The 22252-nt window shown below is 53.4% G+C and overlaps 1 protein-coding gene across 2 annotated transcripts in view; it reads right to left on the bottom strand.

Moving 5' to 3' along the window:
* Podxl (podocalyxin like) overlaps positions 1-21869 on the bottom strand; it is a 50742-nt gene extending 28873 nt beyond the window's left edge. Inside the window, exon 1 of one of the 2 annotated variants that reach the window (XM_023709859.1) lies at positions 21501-21869. In XM_023709859.1, coding sequence (XP_023565627.1) covers positions 21501-21576 — 76 coding nt within the window. In that variant the 5' untranslated portion in view covers positions 21577-21869. The remainder of the gene's footprint in view (positions 1-21500) is intronic. The other variant, XM_023709860.1, reaches the window with a different exon arrangement.
* Between the last annotated feature and the right edge of the window lie 383 nt (positions 21870-22252).

Here is a 22252-nt window from a genome sequence, read left to right as displayed (position 1 = left end):
GCTGAGCTGGCCACACACACACACACACACACACACACACACACACACACACAAAATCCTGGGGGAAAGGGAGAATCCTGGACCCAATCTCCGGCAGATCCCAAGGGATGACTGACCCTGAGCAGAGGTTCTGTGTTCTAAGAATGGAAAGTCAGCAGCCCATCTCAGCAGGGCGGTCTGTGGTGATCAAGTTCAGGTTGGCAAAGTGCAATGGGCAAATGCAGTGGAGATGGAAGGAGTCAGGAAACAGAGAGCAGGCTGTCTCATGCTTCCAAGTGAGTCCAAAGTCACTGGGGAGGAGATGATGACATAAACGGGGATGCAGCGGACGGAGCAAAAGCTCAGCAAGCAATGGAGAGCGAGATGTCAGCACACCCTGGCAGCGAGGAAATGCTGCCGACACTGGTGCTGAAGGCCGTGCCAGCCGTGGTTGCTGGGTGCCCGGTCCCTCCGGTGGGCGAAGGGTAGGAGTGGGAGAAGCCAGGCTTAGCCTCCACCCTTAGGGAGAGGTGAGGGCCTGTTTCCGCCTATTTCCAGCCATTTCCAGACCTCGGACTGACTCGCAACTATTAATAGCTGGAAAGGAAGCTGGAAAGAATGCCCCGGAAGAGGGCGTGTGGAAGGCAGGCAGGAAGGCAGTGGGATGGAGGCTCCAGGCCTGGACACTTGTGTCCGCCACTCCTCCCTCACTCACCCTCAGTTCTCTGCCCCAGCTGTCATCTCCACAGAAATGAAGCCAAAAGCTCCAAGTGGGGAGACCAGGCAAGACCAACAGATATCTTCCTGGACTGCGGCGGAGGGATGTCTGGCCTCACAGCCCCAGGCAAGCCATCTTCCCTCTTGAAATACATCTGTCAAATGGGCCCACATGATGTGTAAGGACACTTAGGACGTAGACACACTGGCCTGCGCAGGAGGCTCCCTTCAGAGCCATCCGACTGGTGCTGCAGATGGCTTGCTGTATGTAGGCCCTCCTGGGGGTCCAGGTGGGACCCTTTCCAAGTGTCACCCAACCTCAACATGCACTAGAAGCCTCTCCTTTCCTACGAAGAGCTGCCAGCCATCAAGAATGACACAGTGTGACCCTGTCTCAAGTCCAGCCCAGCAAAGGTCTGACCCTTCCATTCTCCCAGGCTCCCTCTTTCCCAGACCCTCGCTTGGCTACCAGAGCCTGAGTGGTAGCTGCGGAGGAGTGTGGAGAATGGTCTGGAGGAACAGGGTCTGGCGGGCCTCTCCCAGGCCCTCACTGCTGGGCTTTCATTTGGAAAGACCTGACTCACGTTATGGTCCCACCTCTGCACATCTCAGGCTGTGTTACTTAAGTCAGGACCCCTCAGCCAGGGGGCCTCAGGCCAGTGTGGTTACCACTCCTTTCCACGCCCTGGTGCTCAGCTGGTCACTCATTTCCTCCCCACTAAAGGCCCTTCTGGAGGCCCCCCTCTAGCCCCGGGTGGGGCTTCTTGAAGCTCTGTGCTCTGGGGTCAGCTCTGGAGGTCACAGGAGTCCTATGCCCATCCTGTGCAAAGGATTGTCTGCTGTGGGCTTTGCTAAACTCCCACCCTGAGCCCTGCAAGGTGGCAGCCAGGTGTCAGTGTCCCAGAAGGGGACACCTGATATGGGGAAGCAGCACCAGCCGCTGTGTGGGGGCACAGGGCTCCCTGGGAGCACGGAAAGGGGAGATGAGGGACTTCTGGCAGCCAGCTCCACCAGCTCCCACTCTGCCCTGAACCCAGGTGGCAGTTGAGGCCTCTCTGCCTTTGGGTCCTGCATTGGCTTCCTAGGGCTGACAAAGGCATCAGCCCACAGAGATGCGGAGGTCTGGAAGCAGCTGTCTGCAGGGCCATGTCCGCAACAGAAGTTCTGAAGGAGCATCTGTTCCTCACCTTTTTGGCTTCTGCAGGTTGCCAGCATCCCTTGGCTCCAAGCAGCAGCACAGCTCAGGCTCTGCCTGGGTGTCCATGTGGCTGGCCACCTTCTGCTCTTTTTCTTACAAGGATTTAGTCTCTGCCCATATACTCCAGGTTCTCATCTCAAAGTCGTACATCTGCAAAAATGCTTGGTCCACATAAGTAAAAATCACAGGCTCCAGGGATTTGACTTCCATGGGACGTGTGTAAGGGGGAGGGGGGGGCGGCTTTGATTTGCCATGGGTCCTCATGTAGGAAACAGGGATAATATTCCCTGGCATTGTTCCCTGTAACTCTAAGTGACCTCCTTCTTGGGCCAGTGACCCCAAAGAGGGCCTGCTCAATTTCCTTGGCTTAAGAAAGGCAAGTGTTCTCCAAAATGCTGAAGACCCAGCCCCAGTGGCATTAGAAGGTGGGACCCCTGGGAGACGATGTGTCAGGAGCTGGGGTCCCATGATGGGGTTAGTGTGTTATGGTTTAGGTGGGCCTTTGGGAGGGTGACTGCACCATGCAGCACAGCTGACTGGCTGACCGGCTGTGAAGAGGCGGGGCCAGGTGGAAAGAGTGGGTCATGTGGGTGTGGCCACCTCCAGCTCCTCCGGCCTCTCAGTTTCCTGGCCACCTCCACAGGAGCCGCTTTCTGCTCCCAAGCCTTTCTTTCCCCAATGCCCTTTCACCCTGGAGCTTGCCAACCATGACCATGAATGAGCAGGAGCCAAAATAAACCTGTCTTCCATTAAGTTGTGGGTGCTGTTGTGTGTTCCAGTGGCAAAAAAGGTCACTGAGATGGTGTCCTTTAAGAAGATGCCCAGGGCTTCTCCTCATAGCCATAGGAAGGCACACCAAGCAGGAAGCAAATAGGCAAGGCAGGAGGAGGCCTTGCCAGGACCTGACCACCCCAGATCCTGCCTTCAGACTTCTGCCTTCCAGAGCTGTGGTCAGATAAACTCCTGTTGTTTAAGTCACCCAGTACCCAGCACTTCACTACATCCTAACAAAAGCCTGAGCTGGTTCCTGGAGGCAGCCAGCACGAAGGTCAGGGTCCCCAACCTGCCCTCATAAGCCCACCCAGGCTGCCTGGCTTTGAGCTGTGCCTGGCCACGCCCTGTCCCTTCCTGTCGGAGACCATGAGTGAGTCTCGGCGACTCCAGGCAGCAGGACAGCATCTGGGGGTGTCTTCAGGCCCCCGTTCCTCAGCATTGCCTCTCCCAGAGGGGCCAGAGCAGCTCCCCTAGGGGAGATAATTCCGGGAATTCTTTAACTCTGGGGCTGTTCTGTCCTTATCAGCTTGTTTCAGCTGGCCTCCCTGGCACTCACTTCTAGGGCGGGGCCCATCGGCCTGTGTCCCTGGGCAGGAGAGCTGCCACTGTCCAGCATGTGGGTGAGGCCACCACGGCAGGGACCGGCCAAGCCATAGCTCTCACTACTCCCTGCCTTCAGCCACCATTCCTCCTTCTTCCCCATCCCCTATACCCAGGACTGGGGCCCAGCATCTGAGGTGCCCCAGCTCCTGTCTCCTACACATCCTAACCTGGTACCCCAGTGACTCATACCATGACACTGGAGTATTGTGGGGAAGAGCCAGACCACCTGACTTCAAGGGACTTAACTCAGTTCCTCAGTTTCCCCAGCTCCCAAAGTGGCCAGGCAATCCTATTAGGAAGTAACACGTACATGAAGTACCTGGAGCCATGCAAGCATATAGGAGGTGCTCAGGTAGCAGAATCTATAGGATTATCTTTCCAGTGTGGAGCAGCTAAGGGAAGAGGGCAAGGGGGGCTCCACTTCCCAGCCTTCCCAGCCCTGACTGCCCTTCCCACTTCCTGTTACTGAGCGGCGCTGACCACCTCTTTTCCCACCCTGAGGAACATGCGTGGGCCAGACGTGGTCTGTAGGACCCACGGCTCTTCCCTCCCAGGATTCCTCAGGAAGCACCAATTCCAGGAGGTGAAAGCACAGCAGCACCAGGGAGCTGCGGGCAAGAGGACACCAGGACAAGGCCTGCATCTATCTGCGTTTGCTGGTGGAGGAAGAATAGACTCAGGCCTGGGCCACTAAGCTCCAGGAAGTATGTCTTCATCTCCTCAGGGGAACCTGGGGGAGGCCAGGAGACAGGCAGGAGGGGCTTCCTGCTGTCAGCCTGGGGCTTGTCCTGACAGTGACCCATGACCCCAGTCCTGCAGGGAAAGGCCTGGTGGTCGGAGCTTCACTCCTACCTACGAGAGCTTTGTTATGCATAGGGCTGGGCTCTCAGGGCCTATAATGTAGCCTTCTGAGAGCCAGAGGCAGGAGGGCTATAAAGGAGCTCAAGACAAGCCCAGGCAGGCTGTTGAGCAGGCCCTATCCCAAACACAAAATAAAAAAGGCCAGAAATGCAGCTTCAGAAATGCAGCTTTGTGTGAAGGTCCTAGGTTCAATCCCTGGTACTACAAGAAAAATAAAAGGTGTAATTTAAGCTAAGGTGTAGCTCAGCGATGCAGCACTTGTCCAACATATACAAGGCCCTGAAAATAATATAAAGTTATAATAGTAGGCCGGAGAGATGGCTCAGTAGAATAAGCAATTCCCTGGCAAGTGCAATGGCCTGAGTTCAATCCCCGGTTCCACCAAAAAAATAAAAAATTAAAAATAAATAAATAAAGTTATAATAGTAAAAGAGAGAGAGAGAGAGAGAGAGAGAGAGAGAGAGAGAGAGAGAGAGAGAGAGAGAGAAAGTGCACATACATTAGGAAAGGTTAATGAGTCAGTTCAACCCCACAACTAGCAGGTGGTCAAAGGGGTTAGGGCACTGGTCTCCCTGAGTGGCTCCCTCTCAGGGTAGCATGTGTCTGAGGAAGAACATGTCCCACTGGTGAACGACACGGTGACACTAAAGTATGAGGGTGACAGACTTTCTCAGAAGGACATAAAGTCTTTGTCACAACTACTCAGCTTCACCCCTGGGAGCCCACAGGACATCACAGAAGGCCTGTACATAGCTGCCCTTCAATACAAGTTTATTTACCAATCCAGACAGCTGAGCAGTAGTTAGTGGACCTCTGATGAGTAAGATCCTTCCTGGGTCTGCAGTTGCAGGCTGACATTTCTATCCAGCTCTGAAACCTACTGTGATTTCCCTAGAGAGCCCAACAAGCAGCACTTGGACTCATCTACCAGCCGCGCCACGCACACAATGACACAAAGGGGAAAAAATATATCCAACTTTTATCCCAGCAGCACAGGAAACACCTACAGTGTTACTTAATGGAAAAACAAGTTTAAAAGTACAAATAAACAGAGGACTCTAAAGTTCCATGACCCAATCACAGACATCAGAGAGGAGGCTGCGGCACGTCGGGCCCCTACACGTGTTCTCCCTCTTTGCAGGCTGCTGCTGTTCACGAGCAATGTCGCTGGTCAGCGCTCCGCTCTAGGGCACTGCAGCCCTCACGGGAAGGGCCATGACTCCATCCCGGCTATCTCTGGCACCCGCACAACACCTGTGCCTGTGGCTTCCTGCAAGCGTGCTCCTGCCGTGGTGCCAACAGGGGCTGTGCACTCTGTCTCTCCCAGGAACGGCAGTGCCAGCTGTGTCTGCACTTGGGTAGATGAGCCAGAGGCCACGTCACACGTACAACACCTTGCTCCTCCCTGACCTCCCCGGGACTGGGTGCCACTCTCCCTGAACTGCCTGGCCAGAGCCTGCTGGTGTGAGGCCCGAGCACCTGCTGTTGCTGGGAGCTCATAGGAGGCCTCAGACAAAAGTCCTTAACCTCTTGAAAAAAAAAAAATCACTGAACTACAGACATTCAGAACACAATACTTTATCACAAAGCGGGCTACACGGTGCTCCCACTCCATCTCCAAGATAACCACTGTGCTGACTTAAAATGCCCATAGGTTACTTTGCTCTGTGTGTGTGTGTAGTGCTGGCATCGAACCCAAGGCCTCACACATGCTAGGCAAGTGCTCTAGCACTGACCCAGACCCACAGTCCAGTTTTGCCTGTTTCCGAATGCTCTATCTAGCAGCACAATCTTCACACGTTTGGCTCTGGCTTCTGTCACTTCACATCTGATTTGTACAATTTGTCTTCATGCTGTGCAGCTACAGATTGTTTATTTTCATTCCATTATTCTACAGGGTGTGACCATTCCACTATTATGTCCATTCCACTGCTGATGGGCATTCGGGTGGCTTCCAGTTTAGGGCCACTATGACAAGGGCTGCCACGAACATGCAGCCCACAGCTATGGGGAACAGCTGTAGGTACCTCCTGTGGGCCCACGGCTGTGGTCCTGCGCAGCACAGGGATATGACCCAGGAGGCCTGGCTCCAGGGCACTGGGCCTGACTTTAAGCCTCGTCACCCAGACAGGCTCAGGCAATCCCTGCCTGGGCCACTTAGCTCAGCAGTGTGTCCCAAACCCCTTTCTGGCCAGCCAGCTGTCACTTGCATGGTGTGGCAGGTGCAGAGGGCTGTGCACTGACAGCACAGGCCTACTAGGATCAGCAGAGCACCCGCCTAGCGTGCAGGAGTCCCTGGACAACTTCTGCAGGTGAAATCAGGACCCAAGCCCCAGTCCCACCCTTAAGCCCCTTGGCTCGAAGCTTTGAAATATACTCTTTGGAAGCTGAGAACTGAGAGGTAAGAGAAGAGCCTAGAATGTCATCAACTGTTATCCCCAAAGACTCAGCCAGGGAGGCCTGCACAGGATCTTATCCCTGCCTCTGCTCCAAGCCTCTGTACTGGACCAGAGTTTTTCCTAACAAGGAATCCACAGGCTGAGCCCCTGGGGCTTCGTCTGGGGACTACAGGCCTGCCCAGGGAAGGGCTGAGTTCTTCCTGAACTGGAAGGCACAGGGTAACCTCCTTAAAACAATATTCTCCCCAGGGCCTCCTAATCCGTTGGCCTGCTGCAGACCATGTGAATCCTGATCTGTCTGGCTGGGCAGGGTGCCCAGGAGCAGCCACCAGCTGCCAGCAGCAGGCAGGGACAGGGGTGATGCCCAGTGCCTTGACAGGCTCCGGAACAAAGGTCAGGACAACAGGAGTGCACCTGGGGGAGGTGGCCGAGTGCCCTTTACCGTGTCTTAAGCTCTGTTTAAATGGACCCTCCCCTGGATGTTTTACACACAGCCTCCAGGAAAAGCACCACCAAGCTCTAGGAATGGGAGAGCCAGGTTTCTGTGGGCAGGAGCCTCTCTGGGCCTGGATTTTTCTGCTTATTATGGCAGGGAGAAATCTACTTCTTGTGACAAAATGAACATTACAAAAAGTAAGCCAAGACTGGGGAGATAGCTCAGTAAACTAAGTGCCTGCCTGGAAACGCAGTGTCCTGAGTTCAAACCCTGGTACTGCAAAAAAAAAAAAAAAAAAATAGGGCCAGTCAAATAGCTCAGCAGATTAAAGCCCCTGAAAGCAGGTGCAGGAGCCAAGGGTTTGATCCCTGGGCCTGCAGTGCCAGCCCTGCCCCCAGGGGTGGTGGTGCTCCCTGTAATCCCAGCTCTTGGGAGGCTGTAGACAGGCAGATCACTATAAGTCCGATCTAGTAGTGACACCTTGAACACACTGTAGACCCTTCCCTTTTAAAAAAAAAAAAAAAAGCCTTGAGGAAAGTACAGTAGTAATGCCTCAGTCCACGAACAACTCTTTTTGCAAACAACTCAGCTGTCAAACAAGTGTTCAGCAAAATTTTGCTTTCATTCATAAGCAAAGTTTGAATGAAACACGACCACTGCCATCTTCTCCACACAAACACAAATGCAGCCTTGTGTGTGCCAACAATCGCACTCAGGATCTTGCACTTCCCAGAAAAACGCAACCATCTGCCCAAAGTCAGAAAACAAAGTTTTATGCTTTATAAATTCATAAACCAAGATGCCACTGCATCAAAATATTCCTAATAAAACAGTTCTAGCTGAGGGCAGGTCCAGCAAGATGAGGAGCCAGCTCCAGTACCTTTGCCAGCACCCTCCTGCAAACTGGAGCTGTGGATGTCTGGGCTTAGCCTGGATGTGCGTGTGCGTGTGCACGTGTGTGCGTGTGTGCACCCTGCTACATCCACAGGGCAGAACTGTGGCTGTGCTATCTTGCTTATATGCCGGAACTTCCTACACATCCATCTCCTGAACACCAACCTCTGTCACCAGTACTCTTGTCTTTGCTGAAGGAGGCCTTCCCACATGGGCCAGAAGCTGAGCCAAGCTCTCTACACATGTGGTGTCTGTGGGGTCCCCTCTGAGGTGCCTTTATTATGTTCCTTGTACTGAGAGGAGACCGGGGCTGGGAGACATGTGACCAGATCAAGGAGGCCACTCAGCCCAAATCAGGGAGCCTAACACAAGCCAAGCTGTCCATGGACACCAGTGCACCACTCCCTTCCACAACCATGTGCCACCCTAGGCTGCCGCGCTGCACCTGTGCAGCTGGCCCCTCCCCTCCCAAGAGGGCCTGCTACGCGACCTTGGGCACACGCATACTTCCAGAGCCAATTTGGCCCTCAACTCTTCCCTTCACAGTAAGTTCCAAAACAATCTTGGTAAATATTTTTCCCAGGGAGCATGCTGTCATTCCCACGCCACCTCCCTCTCCACAGCCATGAAAACAGCCAGATGTGAGCAGTTTTGTCAGAGGCTCCCGGAAAACTCCACTAGGGACCCTGCCACTGTGATTTGAAACAAAGGCCTGAGGCCAGAGGGAAGTCCCCGTCCACGGCTGTGGGACAGTCACCTCTCACATGCACAGTGGCCTCTGGGAAACAGAGCGAAGGAAAAGTTCTGTGAATTTCCCTTCAAATGGCCAGTTTCCACCTGCTGGGAGCCAAAGGCCGTGACATCAAGTGAAGCTATCCAAATTCTGGGCTCTGTCCTGGGCGGAAGTTCCCTTCCAGGAATAACACCTGCATCCTTCTAGTTGCAGAGTAGCCTGTAGTGCTTGCGTCTTCCCAGACTAAGAGCCCGCGTCCTGGGGCTGGGGCAGGCCACCAGCGGAGGCTCAGCTTGGCCCGTTCCCTGTCACCCTGCTTGCTCTCAAGGCAGGAACAATAAACCTCAACCTCTGTCACTTAGCTCCCCACTCCCCCTGCAGCAGGGGAGGCCTGTGCATGACTCTCACAGAGCACAGAATCTGGGTTTGGTTGGTGTTTGAAGACCGTGGAGCTCTTGGTCACTGGTGGGGAGCAGAGCCTAGAATGGGGAGTAGAAGTCAGGGTGGCAAGCAATGTGGGGGTAAGGCTATTGTTCACAAAGAACAAAACAAGTACGTGGCTACAACTACTGAGGCCTGGCTGCCTTGTCCCAGGTAAAGGCCCCGGAAGTCATCACCCTGTCATTGGAGCATCGAAGCTTAGAAAGCCCCATCTTTCACAGACTGCACCTAAGAAGCGAATCAGGAGTCCCAGGCCAGGGCTGGGCAGATCCAGGGGCCCACACAGCTGCACACCCAGCCCTAGCAGGCAAGGTGGCTCACTGACTTCCGAGGCAGCAGGGAGAGCACAGAGAACCCGCCCAGTGTGGATCTCACAGCTCTTCTTTTCCCAAGACACTGGAAGCAAAATGGGATATCCCCCCTGAGTGCTGCTGGGTTGTGCTTGCTGAGATTGCTTTTGAAGACTGAGCTAGGGCTCCACATGGGGAAAGGTGCCATCGCTGGCCCAGGGCTCCCACACTTATTCCCAGTCTCACCATTCTCTTGGCCTTAATCACTGTTATGGTTTGTGTCTGGTTGTGCCCCCAAAGCCTCCTGCAGTCTTGGGGTGGCTTCTGGAGCTTGTGATTGATTCTTGTGGGTGTGGATGCTGCACTGCCCTGGGGCAGGGAATTGACATTACAATGTAAGGTGGGTGCTGCCATGAAAAGTTGCTTTCTGCAGTGTGCTGCTCTGCCTTGGAGCCAGCTGAATATGGACCGAAAGCTCCAGTAACTGTGCGCCAAATAAACCTTTCTGGGGCCGGGGAGATGACTCAGTGGGATAAGCGCTTGCCTGGCAAACACAAGGGCCTGAGTTCAATCCCCAGTTCCATAAATAAATAAATAAACCTTTCCTTCCTTCATATTGGGTGTCAGGTATTTGTCCCAGCAAGGAAAGAAGAGTAACCAAGACAATCACACTGCATCCCTAACTCTCCCCTTTATGTTTTTATCTTATGACAGTTGGTTTTTTTGTTTGTTTGTTTTTTTGGTGGAACCATGGATTGAACTCAGGCCCTTGTGCTTGCCAGGGAAGCGCTTATTCCACTGAGCCATCTCCCCAGCCCCCTTATGACAGTTTTGATAAGTCACTAACTTGCACATGCTGAGCTCAAACATAAGACCCTCTTGCCTCAGCCTCCAGCTGTGTACTACGATGCCTGGTGGGCACACTTGCGTGTGTGTGTGTGTGTGTGTGTGTGTGTGCGTGCGTGTGTGTGTGTGTGTGTGTGTGTGACTAGGGGTGGACTCTCGGGCTCCATGCACGCACAGTAAGTCTACCCCTCAGCCACATCCAGTCCTTTCTCTGTTCTGCTTCAGTCTTGCTATCCTGCAAGGTTATCTGGCTACTCCTATGCCCAGAACACCAAGGCATATCAAGAGTGGAAGACAGACCTATAATTGGGAGACTGAGACAGGAGGATCACGATGAGTTCAAGGCCACCCTTGGCTACATATTGAGTTCAAGGTCAGCCTGGACTACACAACAAGATCCTGTCTCAAAGGGAAAAAAAAATGGTGGAAGAGGGGCTGGGGAGATGGCTCAGTGGAATAAGCACTTCCCTTGCAAGTGCAAGGGTCTGAATTCAATCCCTGGTTCCGCCAAAAAAAAAAAAAAGTAGAAGAGAGCCACTTGGGGCCTCCTAAGACATTCCTCTAGTTAAGTAACTAGAGGAGTTGCCTTGGAGTTCCCATCTGGAAAATGGGCACAGTATCACGTGGAGATGTCTTCCCATGGGAGCCGGCAATATTCCCGCCCAGGCCCACAGAGTATCAGAGCTCCTGGTCCTGTGAGCCTCTGGCTCTCTTGCCTTCCTTTCAGCCTGGTCATTGCTGGTGCAGCACTGACAGAATGCACAAAGATGCCCAAGCAGAGGAGCTAGCACCCATCCCCCAGGGCAAGCAGGAGCCAGGACCAGGCAGTGAGAAACTGAGCAGAATGCCAGGCTGAGACCACGGTGCACCTGCGGCCGACCTGCACACATGCCGTCTTGTTGGGTCTGTGAACTCAGGGATGAGGCGTGCATGTGCAGAACCAGATTCCAGATTCTCCAGGAGTCAAGAGGAAAGCCAGAGAACCTCCTTGGGAAGCCAAGCAAAACATGAGCAGAGGCTTGGCTGGCACCTGTGTGACCGTACAAGCTGGCTGTCCACAGCAGTCCCTCTGTACCCTGGCCCACAGGAACCATAGAGATACCAACACCAGGTGGCCTGAGGATGACAAGCAACTCTGTGAGGTGCTTCAAGGGATCCCTGGGCCAGCAGTGGAGGGGACAGCAAGGACAGAAGAAGGGAGCCAACAAGACCATGCATGCACTGGCTAGCAGTTGCTCAGCAGCATCCTCCAGGACCAGGATGAAGGGCTGCACCTGCCTGAGCAAGGGCACCCCTGTTTCTTGTCCCCCCTGGGATGGCCACCTTATGTGCCCCTGGCTGGGAAAGCGCATGAGAGCTGGTGGCTCCCTGAAGCCACTGACTGGCTGTCAGCTCCTAGAACTACAACAGCCTGAAGGTGGCTGAGATCCACGCACTCAGTGGCCCAGCTTAGGTGGCCCTGCCACTGGCTGCTGCCTGTGTGTCCTAGGCTGACAGCATGCCTCTAGGAATCCCCTCCGCCAACCCCTGGGGCAGGGGTGCAGGATGGCTAGGCTCAGACTGAATTTAATCAGAAAGGTGATGCTGTCAGGGTCAGAGGCTTAGGCATTGGGGAGAGGCACACACAGGAAAAGAAGGGGCCCGAACTGCTAATCAACTGCATACCCCCAAATGACTGGAAAGATAGAATGTCAAAACATATGTCCAAAAAAAAAAAAAAATACATCCAACTCTTCATTGTGCCTCCAATTGCTGTCTGGGAAGCAGTATCTTTAATCCCCGAGAGGAGCCAGAAGGTACAAGGAGCCGTCACAGTGGACACAGCTTCCCATGTGGCTTCCTCTAAATCCTCTTAAGAACAGAAGCCCCTCTGAGGCTCATGTTTACTTAAACAAGATCTTACCCAGCCGGCCCCCAACACAGATACACACACATTGAATGCTTATAATCCCAGCACTCGGGAGGCTGAGGCAGAGGATCGCTGTAAATTCAAGGTCAGCCTGGGCTATACAGAGTTCAAGGCTATGAATTACATAGCAAGACCTTGTCTCAAAAAAACATACATACATACATAGAAAAAAATTATAAGACACACCAACCTTCCAAGAAGGAGAAGAGTCTAAGTGACATTTCCCAAAGTTTTTGGTCCTGGATCTCTTTACTTTTAGTACTTTATGCATTTATTAAACATTTATTGAAAAAAATTTATTGAGATAGCGTAACTATTAAAATCTTGAGGGGCCAGGGAGATGGCTCAGTGGAATGAGCACCTACCTGACAAACACAAGGTCCTAAATTTGATCTCTGGTACAAAAATTAAAAAATAAAAATTTAAAGTAAAATAAAATCTTGAAGTGCACTAGAGTTCTTTATGGACAACTGAGCATGCAGCATGCCTTACAGGGTTTAAAAGTAAAGCTCAGGCCGGGGAGATGGCTCAGCAGCATAAGCGCCAGCCTGGCAGGCGTAAGGTCCTGAGTTCAATCCCCAGTACCTGAAAAAAAAAAAAAAAAGAAAGAAAGAAAGAAAGAAAGAAAGAAAGAAAGAAAGAAAGAAAGAAAGCAAGCAAGCTCAGGGCCCAGGGAAATGGCTCAGTAGAATAAGCGCTTCCCTGACAAGAGCAAGGGCCTGAGTTCAATCCCTGGTTCTGCAAAAATAAATAAATAAACAAATAGAAAAGTAAAGCTCAAAGTTTCACATAATGCTAGCTCTGAATTGTCATTTGGGTAAACCAAGGCACAGAGCGATGTGCCTTAGGATTATACGGACCTGTCTCCTGCTCCCTTGCTGTCTTCCTCACACCTCTCTTCTTCCTAAGCAAATGAACCTTTCCCTGGTTCTTACTGGTTGTTGGGCTGTAATGTCAGGCACACCCTCCTTCCTCCTCCATTCCCTCCTTTATGAGTTGGCTCCGTGGCTGGATGGAGGTGTATGGCAGGGTGGGCTGGCATGTGGAGCCAAGCCAAGAGCATCTATCCAGGCAGAAGGGCCTGGGGCACTAAACTTACTGAGTGCAGTGGTGGATCTGCTAGGTTCTCATGCAGGTGACTTCAGGAAAGATTTCTCACTCAGTGCCTAGTGGTGGGCAGCAGTGCCCCTGAGCAGGGGTGAGAAAGCTGGGAGCTGGCCACCTGACCCCCTCTTAGCTCAGCACATCCTGGCCACCCTCATCCAGGACTGTGGTCTGCAGTTACCCCAGATCTGGGGTCACCATCCCACCTAACTTGGCCCTGGAGCACTAACTAAATGGGAAAGGAGCTTAAGGGCAACAGCTTGGCTTAAGAGGTCACAGTGAGAGTTCCGGTGTGAGAGGTGGCAGGAGCAGGGCCCTAGTAGGAGGGGGCTGACACCAAACAAAGAAATTGAACCAAGACATATTGCTGCTTAGCATGCACAAAAATATTGTATTTGATCACCTCTTTTTTTTTTTTTTTGGCAGTACTAGGGATTGAACTCAGGACCTTGTGCTTGCCAGGCAAGCACTTAGTCTACTGAGTTATCTCCCCAGCCCTTGATCACCACTCTTGAGGAAGGCAATATGTCCATTTTACTGCTCGGGAAACAAAGGCTAAGGAATAAATGTAAGACAAGTGAGTGTCAAAGCTGATGCTAAAAACTGAGTCTGGAGCATCCAGGTCTGGGCATCACATCTGCAAGAGATATCACTTTTTCTTCTCCTTGACAGTGGGACATTTTTCTCAAAGGAACTCTTGCCTGGAAGTGTATCACAGGGGACAGTCTAGGGCAGAGCCCTGCTTGGTGGACATTCACACCTGCAACCATCCCTACAGCCCTTGGCGGCCTCAGAGGGCTTTGCAGGACACGGCCACCAGGGTGCAAAGCCACCACCTCTCAGCTGCTGTCATGGACACCACTCGTACCAAACTCCTAAGACAGTGTCTCCCTCAACCGTGAACTTGCCCCCCCCCCAGAGTGACAGGGGAAAATGGGGTTCAGAGAAACTTCCTCATCTAGAGGCTACCGTGGAACCCAGGTCCTCTCCATGCTTGGCCTGGATGAGGCCCCACTTAGGGACCTCAGGAATTAAGGGACTTGAGCAGGAGGCTCAGTTTACAGTGCCTTGACAGGATCTGCTCCCTCAGCACTACTAGATCAGAGGCTGCAGCACCAAGGACAGAGTGGGTAGGGAGCCAGGCCAGAGGCATCAAAGCCTGGCCTCCAGAATACAGCTCCCATTCCCCTCTGCACATGGGACACAGAGCTGGGTAGAACAAGGGGTCAGGGTTTTCAGGGCCCAATGCTGCAGTAGTATTTTCCAGTCACCCCATTTCCATTCTCCATTTTTTGCTGTTGTGTTGTTTCTCCTACTACTGGGGACCAAATGCAGGGTCTTACACTGAGATACATCCCCAACCCCTTTTTACTTTTCATTTTGAGACAGCATTTCACTGTCACTAAATTGCCTGGGCTGGGCTCAAACTTGCAATCTTTCTTTCTTTCTTTTTTTTTTTTTTTTGAACTCAGGCCCTTGCACTTGCCAGGGAAGCGCTTAGTTTATTGAGTCATCTCCCTGGCCCCAAACTTGCAATCTTTCTATCTCAGCTTCCCAGAGTATTGGGATTATAGGTGTATGCTAGCATGCCCAGCTACTACTGATCCTTTATAACTAAACCAGTGAATTCTGGTCAGGCATCTGAGCTCTTGAAATAAAAATGATTCTTCCCCTAAGGAAGTACTTTTCTGCTTCCCTTGCAGCTAGCTGTGAGCTTGCAACTAAATTCTATTCTACAAAATGTAACTTCAAGGGCCAGGAGAGATAGCTCAGTAGAATAAGTGCTTGCCTGGCAAGTGCAGGGTCCTAAGTTCAATCTCTGGTACTGAAAAAAAAAAATAACTGCAAGTATCAGGTGCAGATTTGGGGATGTAGCCTCAAAGGAGAGGATACAGCCTTATTTCATTGTTCCTGTTTTTTTGTTTGTTTGTTTTACTTTCAGGCAGGGTTTCACTATACAGGTCAGGCCTTAACTCAATATGTAGCACAGATTGGCTTCAGATTTATGGAGATCCAAGTGCTGGGATTACAGGCATGCTTTCTTCATTTTTTTCTGATGGCTGGAACTGCAGCAACCCTCCTGTACCATGAGGCTGCATGTTATTGATGGCAGAACTACCATGTCAGCCCTGTGAATTCCTATTACATGGCAGATGTAGTTTCTATCTTGTTTAGCCCACTATTTCTTTTTAGTTGCCATAGCAGCCAAAACAAGCTCCAAAAATTAACAGCCCTTTCGCTGCACTAGAGAATCATCAGGGTGGGGACAGCACAGGAAAGCTGAGGCCTTCCCCCTGTCAGGAGTTCCCTGCTTCCACTCATACACACCGGTCCACTTCTCTAAGATGCAGGGCCAGCACCCGCCTGCCACTGACTCCTGACTCTGGAGTTCAGTCAGGAAGCATGCAGTCGGAGAGCACAGAGGTGGCAGAAGAGACACTGGGCTCCAAAATAGTTCTGCCAGTTGCTCATTCAGAAACTATTCATTGAACTTCTACTTTGTTCCAGGTCCATTTCTAGGTGCAGACTATATCTCTAACAGAAGTCACAGAGAAAAACACACATACTTCAGATGATGGGGCTATGGAAAAAGGGGACAGGGAGAGCGGTGTTATATAAGACGGCCCTGCTGGAAGGCCTGAGAAGGTGGCATTCAACAGAGGTGGAGGAAGCAAGGGTGTGAGCCGTGCAGATATTTGGGAGAAAATATTTGGGTGCAGAACCTACTCAAGTCCTTGTGTCTGTGCCTTGTTTTTCCCTTTCCAAAATGGCTGTAAGACAGAAGCTATCCAGTGGCACCCTGTGCTAGCCCTGTGTGCCCAGTGGCTCCCACTGGTATGTTCCAGGTGGTAGGCACAGGTCTCAGGCTAGATGATGACCTCTAACTCAAAGCTCCATGGGCTTCTGCTCAGTGGCTACAGTATCTCATACAGCCATTCACTGTAAGACTTACAAAGTGCCCTCCTACAAGGCCTGGCCTTGCCATTGTCTCCTCCACCCTCACCCGACCCAGTCAGCCCAGGTCTCCAGGGGCCTGGTGCTGGGAGGGCTCTGCTTCCCTACCCAGGCTGAACGCAAGTCTCCCACAGCCCCTTCTCAAGAGTTCTTCCCTGTGCTGAGGCACACAGCCTTCCGGCTGTGACAATTGGCGGACAGGGTGCCACCCTGCACCCTGGCCCTAGGGAAGTGCAGGGTGGCTGACCTGATGGGGGATAAGGCTACAAAGGAAGAGAGGGTGGTGTGGTGTGTGTTGGAGAGAGGGGTGAGGGGAATGAGGAAGGGAGGGAGGACCATCGCTTGATGGCCGAGGGTGAGGCCAAGACTCAAAGACAAGAAAAGCATGCAGCATGCAAGAGTTGAGGGGCGGGCTACTCAGTTGACTGGGGCTCTGCATTTGTGCAGCCGGTCCTCATCCCACAAAACTTGACTGTCTCCCTCCCTCCCTTTTTTGTTTCCTTCCTTCTGGGAATAGAGAGAAATTTCATACATGGAAGCCTCCAAGAACTCTCTCTTTTTCATTTTTATGATACTTGAGACTGAACCCAGGGATACACATCCCCTGTTCCCCAATTTTTATTTATTTTTTTCCCACTTTTTATTTTAAGACAGGGTGAGATTTCCTGAACTGGCTTTTTTTTTTTTTTTAATTTTTATTTATTGTGTGTGTGTGGCCAGCTCAGCCCTCCAGGGGGCGGGGCTGGCTGGTATGTGGTGCTGGGGGATTGAACCGTGGTCCCTGTGCTTTGCTAAGCTTGTTCTAAGTAGGCGCTTTAGACCACTGAGCCATCTCACCAGCCCCCTGAACTGGCTTTAAACATGCAGTCCTTATGCCTCAGCAATCCCTCACTCTTTCACCAGTTTCATGACTTACAGTCTCAGGAAAGGCTGAGATTTGTTACTAGTGACCCTCGGTCACACCTGTACACACCTAGCAACCTAGCAAGCCCATGGGAGCCGCAAGGCATTTGGGCAAGGGGCCCTCCTCCCTGGTCTCTACTCTTCAGCTGGAAAATGAGTGTGTGATAGCATGTGATTTCCAGAAGGCTCTCCAGAATTCTGTGCCCTATGACTTCCCAAGTTATCTAGAGATGCTGTGGAAATTACCCTTTGCCTACTGTATTCCACTTTGGACAATCAGCAGGCTACTCGCAGAGTAACCTTCCAAGCAACACTGCAAATACACAAAGGCTGCTGGTACTGGATCTTTCCTGCACATCTTTTGGAAGACTTGTCTTTAGTAGAATGCCTCTGGTCCTTTGGCATCTGTGGCCCCTACAGTCACTGCTTCCTTTGACTTTCCAACAGCCCCTATCATGTGTGGATGGGACACGTGATAGGGAGACTGCCAACTTCTTGGTGTTCCTGGGAATGGGATATGACAGGGGACCTTACTCATGGTGCCCTGTCTCATACCTAGGGGAACAAATAGGAAGCCAGTCAGAGCTGAGAAAAGAGATCCATCCTTGAGCCCTTGAGCACTGAGCTGTTGTCCTAGCAGCTACCTATGTCACGCAGCTCTGGATTCCAAGCCCAAAGCCCACGTTCTCAGCATCTGCTTCTGACAGCTCTGGGTCAAGTGCTCACTGGCCAGACACAGCAGCCCAGGACATAAGCTGGTCCCACACCTGTGTTCCTGAGGGCTTAAGCCAGGGGCCAAGGCCAACTTCTCCAAATCAGCAGTCTGACACTCGGCTGGGAACACAGGATGGCACCCGCTGCTGCACTTGGGAAGAGGCAGAGGCAGGTCTGCCCTTCCCTACCTGCAGGACTGCGGAGGACTGTGGAATACAATGTAGTTCCATTAGGACGCCCCTCCCATTCTAATCCCGCAGGGCCCACTCCCTCCCCCTCTAGGCCAGCAGGAGCCCCTTCCTCTCTTCAAATTCTTGAGGAAAAGGCAGGAGGGCACCTTCACTGCTAGCAATCTGCCTTTCCAGGCCCAGGGTGACTGCCAGGACCCTGAGGCTGCTGACCTCTGCCCCTCCCTGGGTGGCCATGCCCCACAGGTTGACCACACCGCCACCTGGTGCTGCATCAGAGACCTGCCTCAAGCCTGCTCCTGCCTCAAATTGCGTCCAGTCTCACCTGTGTGTGCCCGCCCACCCCAGGAACATTCTCTCAGCTTGGAGAGCCCAGATCTCCCAGTGCCTTCCAGCTCTGCACAGACCCCACCCCGAGACTCCCAGCATAGGCTCTGGTCCCTAACCAGCATGTCTCCCACCTGCACAAGGATTTCCTCTTAGCCACCAGCAGAAGTGGTCTCCCAACCTCATTAGACCCATATTTTAAAATCTCTTGGGGCCGGGGAGATGGCTCAGTAGAATAAGCGCTTGCCTGGCAAGAGCAAGGGCCTGAGTTCAATCCCCGGTTCCGCAAAAAAAAGAACGAAAGAAAGAAAGAAAAATCTCTTTATTAAAAACTTGCCTCCTTCAGGAAGTTTTCCCCAGACCCCCCACACCACCTGCCCCCCAAAATCTCTTGGCTCTCAGGTATTCCTCCCTTTCCCTAACCAGGCTATTTCTACTGCTATATAATCAGCTGACACCCAGAATCATCAGACTTCTGATGCTTGGGGGGGGGGGGGCCCAGGCCCACCAGGGGCTCCGTGCCTGTGCTGCATTAATCATCAGAGCTGTTCCTGCTGCCTAGGAGTTGGCACAACGCCAAGCCCATTACACTTCCCGCTGGCCTTCAGCGCAGGCCATAAAGCAGGTTTGTAATCACTCTATGGAGGAGGAAACTGAGGCTTGGGGAGTTTCACTGCCTTCTCCGAGGCTACACTGGTGTGTCTTACCTGGTCTGAGTGTTTCCACCGCACCAAGCTGCCTTTCTTGTTCCCAGAATTTATCCATCAAATGACTATCAGATTGGTAGTACTAAATCAGCATGTTCCTTCCGCAGCTGAGAGAACACAGGAGCCCAGAAATCTTATAACGGTGGAACTGGAAGTCCCTCCTGCTCTTTCATCCTATCTCACAGATTAAAAACAAACAAACAAACCTGAGGTTCTGAGGTAGGACTTGCCATGTGCTTCAGACAAATGGATAGCAAAATGAAAAGCAATGCAAAGGCCCTGGCTTTAATGCTGTTTACCAGGGCTGCTGGATCTACCAGTGGATCTACCAGCGTTAGGAGGTAAGCTCCAGGGGACCTGTGTGGGGATAATTCCTTGCGACTTACACTGCAACTCTACGTTGTCTTCCTTCACACTACAGAGTCCAGCAGTTGAGTGGTCTCTGCATTCCTGATGCCAGCAGCCTCATGGAGCCAGCTGCACACTCCTGGAGGCTCGCACTCTTCAGCCATGGGGTCTCAGTGCATGCAAACCTTCCTCTTCCTCCTCTGACTTCCCCCTTACCTCTGTGCCCTTCTCAAGGCATGTTGCTGTAGTACTGTGGGTTCTAATAAAGGCATTTTGGGGATTGGGTGGCCAAGGCTCCTAAAGGATGAGTGAGATCTGCTCACTGGAGGGCAGAGACTGGGAGGTGGACAGATTTTGCACAAATCCAGCTCCTACCAAGGGCTCTCCCTAGGCTGGGCCCCGGGAAGGGCTTCATGGCAGGTACAAGATTTAGAGACAGTATTCAGAGACCTGGAAAAAGCCCCAGTCTTGAGGCCAGCAATGAGCAGGGCTTGCAGATCTCCCCACTGGTTGGCTCAGAAGCACGCATCCCTCAACAGCGGGATCATTCACCTCCAAGATACGGTGGCTCGGCCCCTTCTGGCTCAGCAGCACTATGGCCCGCCCTGGCTGTCCCAAAAGCAGGATTGAGCAGCGCCGCCACCGTGTTCTAGCAACTTCCCTGCCTGGAGAACTGAGCAAACAGGCAGGACCACCATCCTGAGGCTCTTCCCACTGCTCCTCACACTGCACGTCCCCCCTCCCACTGCACCTCCCCCACACACACACCCTTCCCCCACTAGGCGGCCTTTTCCTTTTGAGGCCAGGCTCACAGAGTCAGGGCCCACCCACCAGCCTACCTGAAGCGCAGGCCTGCTTGCTCTGAGCGCAGGCCCTCCTTACCGCCAAGGTTCACTCGCTGTGGTGCCAGGAGATAGTGGACTGCCATCTATCTCATCGTCCCCTCCCCACAGAAGCAAGTTCCAAACCAGGAGCACCCGCAGAAGCACAGTCCCCTCCCAGTTGGGGCTGTCACCGAAGGCCTCCTGGCAACATAGAGCACCCCCATCCCTTCTCCCCGCAGATGAGAGCTCAGGTGGGCAAAGGAGAATAAGCAGAATGCTTCTCCTGGGCCAGCTGTCCCCAGAGGCTCTGGGATCCCAGCTTGGGCTGTTTGTAGCCACTGCCTGTCTCCCTCCAAAGAGAAAATAACCTTTCACTTTAGAAGACACACACCGTGGGTTTCTCTAAGGTGCGTTTCTCTCTCTCTCATGAGCAGGATAGAGGAAGAAGGGAAGGGAGGGAGAAGTAAAAAGCATTAAGATAAATTATGTATACCAGTACTCATCCTGTATCGCCAACATGTTCTAATCGGAAAAAAAAAAAAAAAAAAAAAAAAAAGAAGGAAAACAGAGCGACAGGGGACCTTTTTAAGATGTTCATGAATGCAGTCCAATCCTCTTTCAGGAGAGAACTTATTTGCACAAAGGGGATGAAGAGGGTCCCGACTCCCTGGCTAATCCCAGAGAAGCGATCTGTTCCTTGGGCGACACGGAAGCAGAGTCCCCATCTGCCAGGTGCCTGGGACTGTGAAAGGTCCACTGGCTCCCCTCCACCTGCCCTTGCACGAGCTCAGGAGGGCTGAGCCTACACACGTGGGAAAAGCTCTTGGAACCAGTAAGCACTGCGCCCGCATGGGCCCTTGCTGGAAGCCTGTCACCTGTCTCGGGGACTTCCTCGTAAGCTCCCAGCCTACCGCTCTGCCTGGAATCAGCCAACAACGCCACAATACCGTGCCTCATTCCCAACGCGAAGAAGAGGGCTAAACCTACTCCCGGGGCGCCGAGGGACCACGGAGCCTCCTTGCCTTACCCTTATCCTAAGTATCCCCTCCTTTGCCCGCAAACCCCTCAAACCGGCGCGCTCCTTTTGCCCGCGCGCCCTTAGCCTGGGTATGCTCCTCTGCCCCAAACAGTAAGTCTGGGGGCGAATCCACGCGCGGGGCCAGCACCCACGGCGGTCCGAGTGCGGAGGCGAGAGTGGTGCAAGATCAGGGCTCCGCACACGACTCCGCGGGCACAGATGCTCTCCGGACCGGACCACGCGGCGCAACGAGCTTTCTAGCTGCGCCGCCCGGCCGTGGGTGTAGGGGCAGCGTGGTGGGGGTCCCAGCGGAACTCGGGTTAGCCACTCACTATTATTTTCGGAGAGCGAAGGCAGTGGCGATCGCAGCACCAGCAGCAGCACCGAGAGCGCCAGCGCAGCGCGCATGGTGTCCTCGCCTGCGGGCCTGAGCAGGTGGCTGGGGGCGGCGCGGGGTCCGCGCCTCTGGGCAGCAGGAGCGTGGGCGCCGTTCGGGTAGGCCTGGCTGTAGCTCCCGCTGCCTGGCGGTGGCCCGAGGCTCCGGAATGCGCTCCAGTGGCCCCTCCGCGCCGCAGAGCCGAGCTTGGGAGCGCAGCCAGCGGCAGAGCAGCGGCAGCGACTACGTCCGCGTCCTGGGCGGTATCTGCGCGACTACTGCCCGGCGGGAGCTGCGGCGCCTCCCGCCCCGTCCCGTCCGCGCCAGCCCCCGCCCCCTCCTCAGGAGCTCGCCCGCCGCAGCAGAGGCCCGGCCGGGCGGGGCAGCGGCTGGGCGGGCGCTGGGCCGCGAACAATGAGCAGAGGAGGAAACTCCGCCCTGGAGCGCAGCGGGCGGGGGGAATGCGGGCGGCTGGCTCGGTGCCAGTGGGTGCGGGCGCGCGCGTCTGTGCGCGCGGCCTGGGGGCTCCAGACGCACCGCGGACCCTGCGTGCTAGTGTCTCGCGCAGAGCGTTTTGTAGGGTTGGGTGGCATCCCCGACTCTGGGCACTTTGCGTGTAAAATCCCGAGTCCTTGCAGGTTCATTAATCCCCGACCCCCAGGCTTCCCTAGCTGCGGCGCATTCTGTCGCAGCGCCCCAACACTTCTC

The sequence above is a fragment of the Octodon degus genome, unplaced genomic scaffold (assembly GCF_000260255.1).
Source record: "Octodon degus isolate 3935 unplaced genomic scaffold, OctDeg1.0 scaffold00015, whole genome shotgun sequence".
Taxonomy (NCBI): domain Eukaryota; kingdom Metazoa; phylum Chordata; class Mammalia; order Rodentia; family Octodontidae; genus Octodon; species Octodon degus.
Note: the sequence above shows the minus strand (reverse complement) of the source record. Positions and strands in the feature narration are given on the sequence as shown.